At 40.4% G+C, this 12,636-nt stretch overlaps 1 protein-coding gene across 1 annotated transcript in view; it reads left to right on the top strand.

The window, feature by feature from the left end:
- Positions 1-12,636, top strand: part of LOC141106374 (uncharacterized) — a 54,535-nt gene that overhangs the window by 19,832 nt on the left and 22,067 nt on the right. The window contains exon 2 of the mRNA XM_073597146.1: positions 10,478-10,524. Coding sequence (XP_073453247.1) covers positions 10,478-10,524 — 47 coding nt within the window. The remainder of the gene's footprint in view (positions 1-10,477; positions 10,525-12,636) is intronic.

Here is a 12,636-nt window from a genome sequence, read left to right as displayed (position 1 = left end):
AGTGCTACAACCTCCCCACATAACAGCTCCACCCGATGCTCAGACCTCAGGGCTGCCAACACCTCCAAAGTACCAGAATAAGAACTAACGTCCAAAACGCGAAGACTGTTTTTACAGGGTTGTACTTGTTTTTTCAATAAAGGAATACTATTTTTTGGATGTCATCCTGAGTGCTGACCATCTCTTTCCTTCTACTAGTATAACACTTCCTGTTCTAGGGTGACAACGTTCACTTACACCACTATATCTTTGGGGAAGCAGCATTGTCACCCTAGGCTTTTATCCTGATTTGGACTAAAAAAACCTTTTATCTTCATCTTCATTTCAAGGGGGGTGCCAAGGATTTTAAGTTTACAGAAGATAGCATGGAAGACTTGTAACATTGTTTCAGTTTTCAGTTCAGTTTCCATGAAGTCACAAGAACACTGCATTTCTGGCAAGATCAGCAGGTATTTTCTATAATAACCAAGGTATTTTCTATACTTGCAGAAAATGTACTTAGCCCAAAAAATGTATGCAGCCACCAAATCTAAGGAATGGTAAGCTACAAAATATGACATTTTTGTTCTTTGGCTAAGATATGTAACTAGTTCATAAACGAGTAACTAGATTCATTTTTTCAGGTTAAGCACTATTTCTTAAGAGGACTGTAAAGTGGGTTTGTACATATTGTCTTTATATTAAATATGAAAAAATATTGTTTATGCAGTAGGTGGCCTTATCAACTCCTTTTTACATGCTTTCTCTTATAAGTAAATATGAATTATTGCATATTAATACTGTGTATTTGTTTAGCCATTAGGAGGAGTTGTTAACTCAGATCCTTTTCACACGTCTTCTTTGCAGTCCGTTGAAAACAGCAAAAAGCTAACACTTCAGGACAAGGAGCCTTTTTTTTTAAACAAGTGACTTTTTTAGTTCTGAAAAAAATGTGAAATACAAAAAAGAAAGTGAAATACAGTCACATGGCTAAAAATAAACATCCTTATACTTGTATAAAGTTTTATTAAATTTGCATATTATGGCCAGAACTGAATAGCTCAGGCTGAAATTTACAGGCAAAGGAATGATCATCATAATGACTCATCCCTTATTGAATGGCTTAGTCTGAAGCCTCAGTGGGCCAAACCAAGCTTCAAAGCAGGCTGTTTTTGCAGCGGGGTCCCTTTAGCCTAATTCATTGGGAATAATTTTTCTTATCCATTTGTAAAATGAGATACAGTATATGCAGTGAGGTGCTGGCTGGCAGGATTGTGGATGGTTTGTCACCTAGGTTTCTCACCTACACATAATGAGAGGCTCCCAAATTTGTTTGTTATGGATAAAGCAAACCTTTATGCTTTTTTTGTTAAATTCTGGTATAGGTCCCAGAGTCTGGAGACTTTGTAGAGCTTTGAAAGGTATAAAGCCTTTATCCCTAGGCCCCCTTGTTACCTGTTAGCCAGACCTCATTAATTATTTCAGGTGACCTTTTTATAGCTGACCTCAGCCCTTCAACTTACTGATGCTGGAGGTTCTCTCTCTCATACTCTCTGTTGTGAGAGCCTGATGCTAGATGAAAAGCTGATTGCTGACAGAATGCTAAAAGGGTACATACAGTATGCTGCCTGTATGTTTGGGGAGCCTATTAGGGGATAACCTGTTAGTCAAGAACTGACAACGGCTCAGACTTGCAGTTGTTTTGTTTGTTTTATGCTATGGACTTGCTGTACAAGTGTTTGTTTAGTCTTGCTAAATAAAAGTGCAGAGAAAACCTGCTTGGATTGTTTCAGGTGTTCCTGTCTCTCTTGCAACTATTTGTTGAACCTGTACCCCTTACAAAGAGACAGGCACCTATTATTAAATAAGATGTAAGAGTTTAAAAAATATCTTATGTTGGCAAGTGGTTTACCAGAATGGGTAATCAGGTGAATGATCAGACAGACATCAGTTTACTAAACAGGTGCAAAATTAGAAGCAAAAATGCAAAACAGGTTCAAGATGGCACAAAACATGCATATAGTGCATTAAGAATAGGAACAGCCAAACATAAATATGAAAGCTGCACAAACATGGACTCTTCTGTGGTCTTTGTGACTCAATCAGGGCAACATGGCTGCATAGCATAGTCTCTATATCTATAGGACTCTTGTCACAGTGTAGGGCCCTGCCACTGTGCAAAAGTAGGCACAAATGATACAGTGTTCTCACAAATGCAGAGTGAGGAGCTCTAGAGTATCTGAACTGAGTGGATAGAGTTGATCTTACAACTTTCTCCAGATTTTGGTATCCCCAGACTGGATTCTGGAGTTCAGACTCATCAGAGAATATGGAGAGGGACAATGCCCCCAGCCTGGTGTCCAGGTCTTATAGGAGACTGACAAGATGTGTGTGTGTGTGCGTGCAGATGTGCAAACCCTTTATATTCAAAGACTTGGCCATAGCTCATTGCTCCATTAAGGGGACAGGTGTGCTCCACCCAAAAGGCCAGGGTGTGGGCCAATGCAGCTGGTGGTTGCAACTAAAGAGAGTGAGGCCTGCATCTGAGCATAATGAGCAAATGGATGCTCAGCTATAATGCTAACAAGCAAGAGACTAGCTAGTCCAGCAGCTGACTGTTACCCATCAGGTCGCATAGGAGGGACAGCAGCAAGTGAACCCTTCTCTATGGCAGTAGACACAGGGGCTGTTAGATAGGCAGATCATGGCACAGGAGTCAACTACCTCAACAGTCTGTGCAGAGCATATTACAGACGTTGCTCTTGGAGGATGATGTTGAAGCCTACATCAGCATCTCACTGAATGTGAGCTACCAAGGATATCATAAGCTCAAAGGAGAAATCCTTTGAGAACCCAAGAGCATGTTCTCCTGGAAATATGACCCTGTAAAACCTGCGGGGACCCAGAAGTAGGATTTGTTCCACCTTTCAAGCGAGTGTTTGCAACCTGAGGTGCTGAAGCCTGCTCAGTTGATGGATTTAGTGGTCTGTGATGTTACATCAAAGATTTGCGATCTCAAAGAGTCGAGATATAGTACCACATTTGGCCTACAGACCCTCAGTGTGTGGATGCGTTGATATCCCTTGTGGAGCAGCATACTGCTACTGAGGATTCTCTCCAAGATCTGCCTTCCAAGCTTGTAATCCTTGGAAACAGGAAAGCATCAACTTGAGTAAGACTATTCATTTTTAGTAAAGGGTTAAATTGTCCCTTAAGGGGGAAATGGGAGGGGGGCTAAGACACCCAAGGGTGTCATATATGAATGGACTCCCATTCATGTCATATTAGGTGTTGGCACTGCCAAGGACTGGGACATGTGGCTGCCAATTGCCCCATATTAAATGAGTCTATGGAATGCGACTTGGGGAGGCGTTCATCGCTATTTGCAAGCCTGTTCTTGCAACACACTTAGGAATTGAGACTGAAAGGCAAATATGTCTTATTATCATAGAAGAACCATGCTTGTCTGGTGGATCCTGCCAAGCTTGGCTCAAACTAAATGAGAGTATGCATGGTAATGCTAAAGACTGCCTTACTGTGGAGGTCACAGCGTAGATGCCAAATTGAAATGTAAGCATGTCATGAGTATGTTTAGGAGCTTGCTACAATGTAATAGTGAGCTATGATTTTTTCAGAACTGTGGGGGAAAAACAGGATGACAGTTCTGAAAGTGTGTCTGCTCAGGCCTTGCTCTGCTTCCATTCCATCCACACTATGAATGGTGGGAAACCGGAAGCGACATCGCGTCTCCAAGGAAAGCACCACCCATGTCCTACGGCGGTGCCAATAGAAATCCAACAAGAAAAATGACCAAAAAGGGAGTGTTGCGATGCATTGCTTTCCGCCACAAGCACTCACAAAAGCAGCCAAATGAAGCGTCTCACCTGAAATCATGTGATTGCATAGACATCATGCTTCCCATAGTGTACTGTGTCCGGCGCCCATACACAGTGCACTTAAAGGACCCTTTTTTTTTTTTTTAAAGAAACTTTTTTTTTGGTGACTAGCTTTGGGGCCCCCTATGGATGGGCCGCCACTGTTGGGGAGTCAGAAGACTCAATGCCAGTTAGAAAGGTCTGTGGCCACTGGTCAGGTAAAATTTTGTAACCACACATTTGGCGTGATCTCAAATTGGCTGCCTGAGCACAATAGCCAACAGCAGAGATTCCTCTATCCACACTGTTAACCACTTCAATACAGGGCACTTATACACCTTCCTGACCAGACCAATTTTCAGCTTTCAGCGCTGTCGCACTTTGAATGACAATTGCGCGGTCATGCTACACTGTACCCAAACTAAACTTTTGTCATTTTGTTCCCACAAATAGAGCTTTCTTTTGGTGGTATTTGATCACCCTGGGATTTTTATTTTCTGCTAAATAAATAAAAAAGACTGAAAATTTTGAAAAAAAACAGTTTTTTTGTTTCTGTTACAAAACTTTGTAAATAAGTAAGTTTTCTCCTTTACTGATGGGCACTGATGGGGCTGCACTGACGGGCACTGATAAGGTGGCACTGATGGGCATCGATGAGGTGGCACTGATGATGGGCACTAATAAGCAGCACTGATGGGGTACTGATAGGTGGCACTGATATGCAGCACTGATGGCTACACATAGGCGGCACAGATGGGCACTGATAAGAGGAACGGATGGGCATGGATGGGCACTGATAGGTGGCACTGATGTACACTAATGGATGGTACTGATGGGCATCACTGATTGGCAGGCATCCATTGAGGGCACTGATTGGCAGGCATTGTGGGCACTGATTGGCATCATTGTGGGCACTGATTGTTATCCCTGGTGGCCATGGGTGGCATACCTGGTGGTCACAAGTGGTGGGCATCCCTGGTGGCGTCCCTGGTGGTCCAGTGTGGGCATCCTTGGGGGGCTGCGTTGATAATCAATCAACACAGACCCCCCCCTGTCAGAGGAGCAGCCGATCAGCTCTCCTCTACTCGCGTCTGTCAGACGCGAGCGAGGAAAAGCCGATCAACGGCTCTTCCTGTTTACACTGTGATCAGCCGTGATTGGACACAGCTGATCACGTGGTAAAGAGTCTCTGTCAGAAACTCTTTACCTAGATCAGTGTTGTGGTGTGTCAGACTGATTACCGTGATGCGCGCCCCCGGCGGCTTGATATCATGGCGACATCATATGACGTCCGATCTAAGGCAGTGAAACTGATCAAATCACCAGTGCAAAATAATGGAAAGCCTGAAAACATGACCTGTTGGGGTGCCTTGAGAACTGGATTTGAGAAACACTGCAGTAAGCTATGCTTATGACAAGAACAATTTGCAGAATAGGCAGTTTGCACGTCTGGCCTTTACCTCTATCCTTTCTTATTAACAATGTGGTCATTTTTACCCACAGACTTGTCTGCTCGCTGTATTTTTTTGTTGCATTTCACATCATTTCTGTAAACACAAGAGACTATAGTAAAAATCCCAGAAAGTGAACATGTGAGATGTTTTTATTGCCATAATTGGCAGCAACAACCACTCTGCGGTCTGTCAGTGAAATCACTTCCCCTTTATAGGGTTTTGTTTAACAACAAATGAACCTCCTGTCCATGTCTATATTATTATCATTATTATTATTAATAATAATATTCAGGATTTATATAGTGCCAACAGTTTGCACAGCACTTTACAAAATAAAGGCAGTACAGTTACAATACAATTCAGTACAGGAGCAATCAGTGGGCCCTGCTTGTTAGTGCTTACAATTTAAGATATGTATACGTATATATGTATGTTGCAGTCATTGGGTGGCCAAGGAGTTCACTTTTAATCATCCATGTACATGGGATTTTCCATGTGATTATTACATGGACAGGCTCAACATCCTGCTTTGTAGTACTACACAGTGATTGTTCTGTAATGGTAAGCTTTAATGGCAAGTATAGCTATGTCATGTATTAAAAATAGGTGCCTATACTGTTAAGAATACAGTAATACATTGTCTCACCCTGCTCTGCACTTGCCCAGTTGCTTTCTATTTTTAAGCACTACTGAATCTGTAGAGGCCGATCTGCTGACATGGTGCTGCACACATGATCAGTTATGACACCAGCCATTTGATGGTTTGACAGTTTGGTTGAGGAAACAAGCAGATGTGACAGTTAGCAATTCCAACATTACAGGAATATAACTGTATTTTGAAACTGTTAAATCAATGGGTTTAGTTCCGCTTTATGATTTACTTCTACTCAGGGGCTCTGGGTTTCAGCAAAATGGCAACCTCCAGCAAGAAGGAAGCAAGAGCAATGCTGGAGGCAATTTACAGCACACACTAATTTTGGTAGTATAATTTTTATGTGGAATGTATGTTCCTTGCTGAGAACATTATTTTTTATCAAGTTGTTATGGGTAAAGTTCTGCTTTAACCCGCTTTAAATGAAGTCTTAAGACTGCTATACATGGCTTAAATTCAGGTCAGTCCATGCTGAATAGGCTGAGACTCAAGCTATGAGTGCTCCTGTCGATGTCAGTTATGGCGAGGTGCATTGGGTGGAGCGACGTGCTAATGTCGCTGCTCTTCGTGGATTCCAAAGGGACAGGCGTTTTTGGTGGAGATGGCCAGCTTGAGATTTTCCCATGCGTGTTTATGCAAACTTGATGCAAGTGCATTACATTTGAGATATATTGAAAGTTTATGGTTTTACACTGTGGCAAGCCTTTATCTTTTTTGGGGGAACGTCTATGAGCATGAATATTTGGAGGACATCCGTAAAGGCTTCCTGCTATGATTGAGCTGCAATAGTCGCTGTGCCTGTGATCCTTGAAGTTGATAGATGGTGGGACTACCACATATATATCTCCTTACAAAAACAAGGACTGGGTGTTGGCCACATGCGAGATAGACCTCCCGTGACAGGGGGTCCACACTAGCTGGTGAGCAGGCATTTCATACGGTGGAGCTGTAACTTCATTTGGGGTGTGGGACAGTGTCATTATCACTAAAAGGACTCTTTGGACTTCTGTATACTTTTTATCAGGATTTGCACTGTTGGAGTAATACTCAACTTCGATCATCTAATATTTCATACTGGGACTTTTATTTTAACTAAATTGTTTATTTTTCACGAATTGGTTTGTTTTATTTTTGTATTATGTTATTTTCACAATTGTTCATTTGTGGTTTAGCCCAACGTTATCTATAACTGCATATTGAGACTGTATATATCTTACAGCATAGTTGCTGTTTTTTTTTTATGTTTTAGGAATATATAGTGCAGTTATCCTTCCTGGTTTATGATTCATAAAAACGATGCATTCTCTGTAACTTTTATATATATATATATATATATATATATATATATATATATATATATATATATATATATATATATATATATATATATATTATATTATCTTAACAGCTTATTTCAGTTGTCATAGCAATAAACATGTTCGCACATTGATTTGGAAAGGAGTTCACCTCCGATTTGCAAAAACTCTGAAAATCAAGTGATCACCAAGTCTCAGGCCTCTAGTGTTGCTCCTGCAGTGGGTTTGGAGGACAAAGATTGAGGGATGTTTACTTAGGCTCGATTCACATCTATGCATGTTGCTTTTGAGCGTTTTTGGAGTTTTTTTGTGATGCTTGCCACGTTCTTACAGCGTTTTTGCAGTGTTTTTGTTTTTTTTACAGTTTTTTTTAGACTGTATACAGTCTGAAAAAAAAAAAAAAGCCAAAAACGCTTTAAAAACGCTGCACTTGCGTTTTTGATGCTGGTCCATTGAATTCTATTACATGCAAAATGCTGCATTTTGCATGAAAAAAAGTCCCTGACCCTTTCCAAAAAGGCATTGATGTGAACATGTTCCATAGGATCCCATGTTAAAAAATTCCCATGCATTTCTGCAAAATGCAAAATGCATCAAAAAAACGCTAGTGTGAATGGAGCTTAAGGCTCCATTCACACTAGCGCGTTTTTTGATGCATTTTGCAGAAATGCATGGGAATTTTTTAACATGGGATCCTATGGAACATGTTCACATCAATGCCTTTTTGTTTCTCTGCATTTTTGGAAAGGGTCAGGGACTTTTTTTCATGCAAAATGCAGCGTTTTGCATGTAATAGAATTCAATGGACAAGCATCAAAAACGCAAGTGCACCGTTATTGCAGCGTTTTTGCAGCGTTTTTTATGCGTTTTTGCCGTTTTTTTTTTTGAAATTTTTTTTTTAGACTGTAAAAAAAAACTGTAAAAAAAAAAAAAAAACGCAAAACGCAAATCGCGGCAAAATCGCGGCAAAAACGCGGCAAAAACGCTGCTCAAAAACGTGGCAAGCATGAAAAAAAAACCTCCAAAAACGCCCAAAAGCAACATGCATAGGTGTGAATCCAGCCTAAGGCTCCATTCACACTAGCGCGTTTTTTGATGCATTTTGCATTTTGCAGAAATGCACGGGAATTTTTTAACATGGGTTCCTATGGAACATGTTCACATCAATGCTTTTTTGTATCTCTGCGTTTTTGGAAAGGGTCGGGGACTTTTTTTCATGCAAAAAGCAGCGTTTTGCATGTAATGGATTTCAATGGTCAAGCATCAAAAACGCAAGTGCACCGTTTTTGCAGCGTTTTTGCAGCGTTTTTGGTGCGTTTTTGGTGCGTTTTTGCCGGTTTTTTTTTTAAATTTTTTTAAAAAATTTTTTTAGACTGTAAAAAAAAACTGTACGCACCAAAAACGCTGCAAAAACGCTGCAAAAACGGTGCACTTGCGTTTTTGAGCGTTTTTGGAGGTTTTTTTTCATGCTTGCCACGTTTTTGAGCAGCGTTTTTGCGGCGTTTTTGCCGCGATTTGCGTTTTGCGGTTTTTTTTTTTTTTTTTTTTTTACAGTCTAAAAAAATTTTTTAAAAAAATTTAAAAAAAAACCCGGCAAAAACGCATCAATAACGCATCAAAAACGCTGTAAAAACGCTGCAAAAACGGTGCACATGCGTTTTTGATGCTTGTGCATTGAATTGTATTACATGCAAAACGCTGCATTTTGCATGAAAAAAAGTCCCTGACCCTTTCCAAAAATGCAGAGAAACAAAAAGGCATTGATGTGAACATGTTCCATAGGAACCCATTGTAAAAAAGTCCCGTGCATTTCTGCAAAATGCATCAAAAAACGCGCTAGTGTGAATGGAGCCTGAGGCTAGGTTTCCACTAGTGCGTCCCCAAAGTCGCGCGATTTTGCCGCAATTTTTTACCGCGATTTTACCGCGACTTTTTACCGCGATTTGAAGCAATGCCTGTATCTATAGACCTCAAGTCGCATCAAAGTGGGACCAAAGTAGTGCAGGGACTACTTTGAAGTCGCTGCGACTTGAAGTCGCACAGATATGAACGGTACTCATTGGAAATCATGGGAAACAATTTGTCATGCGACTTTTCAGTCCCAAGTCGCATGAAAAGTCGCACTAGTGGAAACAGAGCCTGAGGCTCGATTCACACCTATGCATGTTGCTTTTGAGCGTTTTTGGAGGTTTTTTTTTCATGCTTGGCACGTTTTTGAGCAGCGTTTTTGTAGCGTTTTTGCCGCGTTTTTGCCGCGATTTGCGTTTTGCGTTTTTTTTTTTTTTTTTACAGTCTTAAAAAAAAAAAAAAACGGCAAAAACGCTGCAAAAACGCTGCAAAAATGGTGCACTTGCGTTTTTGATGCTTGTCCATTGAAATCCATTACATGCAAAACGCTGCTTTTTGCATGAAAAAAAGTCCCCGACCCTTTCCAAAAACGCAGAGATACAAAAAAGCATTGATGTGAACATGTTCCATAGGAACCCATGTTAAAAAAAATTCCCATGCATTTCTGCAAAATGCAAAATGCATCAAAAAACGCGCTAGTGTGAATGGAGCCTAAGGCTCAGATAACCCGCCTAAGGCTCCATTCACACCTATGCATGTTGCTTTTGAGCGTTTTTGGAGGTTTTTTTTCATGCTTGCCACGTTTTTGAGCAGCGTTTTTGCGGCGTTTTTGCGGCGTTTTTGCCGCGATTTGCGTTTTGCGTTTTTTTTTTTTTTTTTTACAGTTTTTTTTTACAGTCTAAAAAAAATTTTTAAAAAAATTTAAAAAAAAAACGGCAAAAACGCATCAATAACGCATCAAAAACGCTGTAAAAACGCTGCAAAAACGGTGCACATGCGTTTTTGATGCTTGTCCATTGAATTGTATTACATGCAAAACGCTGCATTTTGCATGAAAAAAAGTTCCTGACCCTTTCCAAAAATGCAGAGAAACAAAAAGGCATTGATGTGAACATGTTCCATAGGAACCCATGTTAAAAAATTCCCATGCATTTCTGCAAAATGCATCAAAAAACGCGCTAGTGTGAATGGAGCCTCAGGGAGTGAATTAGGTTTGGAATAGAAGCAATGAGTATGTAAGGTACATCCTAAGTTGGAAAATAAATATGTGGATATTTATTTTGCTATTCTTGGATCCTAAAAGTTACTGAGAAAAACAACATTGTAATCTTTGACCCTTTGTTTTATATTTAGATGTCATCCAGTCAAAAACCAACATAGACTCGGACAGGCAACCTAAGGTAAGCATTAATAAGGCTGACACATGCCAAGAGATTTAATTAACCAAGCAAAGGTTAATTAACGTGGTCAGAGACTTCAGAGAACAGTTGAACTATGCCTGCATTTGAAGATTGTTTTACAGCTTCCTGCAAATATGTATTTTTATGCCTATGGAGCAGAGAGAAGGAAACACAATCAGACAATCAGAATTTGGTTTTAAACTGGGGAAAACAGCAAATGGCTGAACAAAGTACCCAAACAAAGCTTTTTTCCTGAGAAGCCTATTTTCTGTCTTCTTAACAGATGGCATGAATCAGATGTATTATCTTTTTGCCACAGCACTATTACGGGTTAATTAAAGTAGTTGTATTGGTTGAACTCTGTAAACATGGTTACAGGCCAACCTAACAGAATAATTCTTTTGGTAACAGGCCAGCCTAACAGAAAAATGCCCATTACATGTAGTACCTTAAAGTGATTGTAAGAGTTTTTTTTTTTTTTTTTTTTTAAATAACATATCCTACTTATCTCCACTGTACAGCTTGTTTTGCACAGAGTGGCTCCGAACTTGCTCTTCTGGGGTCCCCCGGCAGCTCTCTCGGCTCCTCCCCGCATCAGATAACCCCCTAGGAGAAGCGTTCTCCCCTGAGGGGGTTACCTTGTGTGCGCACTCCCGAGTCCAGCATTCGGTGTCCATAGCTGCCGAATGTATGACTTGGGCCCGCCCCCCGGCGTCCGCGTCATTGGATTTGATTGACAGCAGCAGGAGCCAATAGCTGCTCTGCTATAAATCTATTCAATCAAGAGCCGAGAACCCCGGCCAGAGAGACAGCGTGTCCCCGCCGGGTGAAGTTCCAGGGCTCAGGTTAAGTAAAACGGGGGGCTGGGGGTCGGTCACTGTCAGGTTTTTTTTCACCTTAATGCACAGGATGCATTAAGGAGAAAAAACACAAAGGTTTATAGCCCCTTTAAGTGCACAAAGCAGTTATGTGTTAAGTGTAGTCTAAAATACACCATAGTTAGTTATGTTGCCTGTTTCATAGTCATTAACGGCTCATACACACTATAAGAAAATCGGGCGAACATTTTCGTCCGAGGAACAATCGGTCCGAGGAACAATCGTACGATTTGTGTGGACACAAATTTCAACAGCCGGTTCCAACCTTTGGAACAAAGATTGTCGAAGGTACAAACTCTAAAATTTTTCTCGTACAGGAACAGAGCGAAGGATTTTAGTTTAATGTGTACAGTTTACGAACGATTTTCGTACAAGAAAAATCTGAAAAGAAAGATTGCGCATGATGAGAAACAAAAAACAAAAAAAAAAGCCTTTGTCGTATGAAAATTTTCATACATTATTTTCTTCCTCTCTTGTGACTTGCTGTGAAACAATGAGGAAAATACATTCTCCTGATTTTCTTATAGTGTGCACCCCACTTTAGGCTGGATTGTCACCATTCAATGCATGTTTTTAAGCATTTTATTGTGGATTTTTAAAATACACTAATGTGCATTTTCAGTGTGTTTTTATGTACTGCCATTGTCATCAATACGCCCTTTAAAAATGCACAGATGGGAATGAACCCCTAATAAAAATATCTGTAAAATGAGGACTTGGACTTTTGAATACACTACCATGTTATTTATTTTCTATTGCAACTGACACATTTTCTCAGTTAGGGTTGCACTTGTTATCCACAAGATCCACATGAGTAGAAGCAATAGCACTTATTAGAGAATCTGATCTGTTTTCATAAATAAAGTGAATGCTTTGCTGGTGGTGCCACATCCCAGAAGTAGCCTTCAGAGGTTGTAAAAAATATGGCTAGTAGAATGCATTCATCTTATCAGAGGTTGTAAAAATAGGGCTAGTTATCTTATGTAAGCTGAATTAAACATTGTCAAAATAGTCTATGCCAGTGTAGGACCAGAAAAGTTATTGAACATTTTGACTTTAAAGAGGTTGTAAACCTCTGAAAAAATTTCCACAATTAAAACGAACCTGCAAGACAAAGGCATAATGAGCTAGTATGCATCGCATACTAGCTCATTATGAAATACTTTAAAACAAAGCTGTTGCAGTCCCCGCACACCACTGTCACGGCCAACATCTTTCTCGGAGCTTCTTCTGG

This window comes from Aquarana catesbeiana, linkage group LG01 (genome assembly GCF_042186555.1).
Source record: "Aquarana catesbeiana isolate 2022-GZ linkage group LG01, ASM4218655v1, whole genome shotgun sequence".
Lineage (NCBI taxonomy): Eukaryota > Metazoa > Chordata > Amphibia > Anura > Ranidae > Aquarana > Aquarana catesbeiana.
This window is presented reverse-complemented; position numbering and strand designations above follow the sequence as displayed.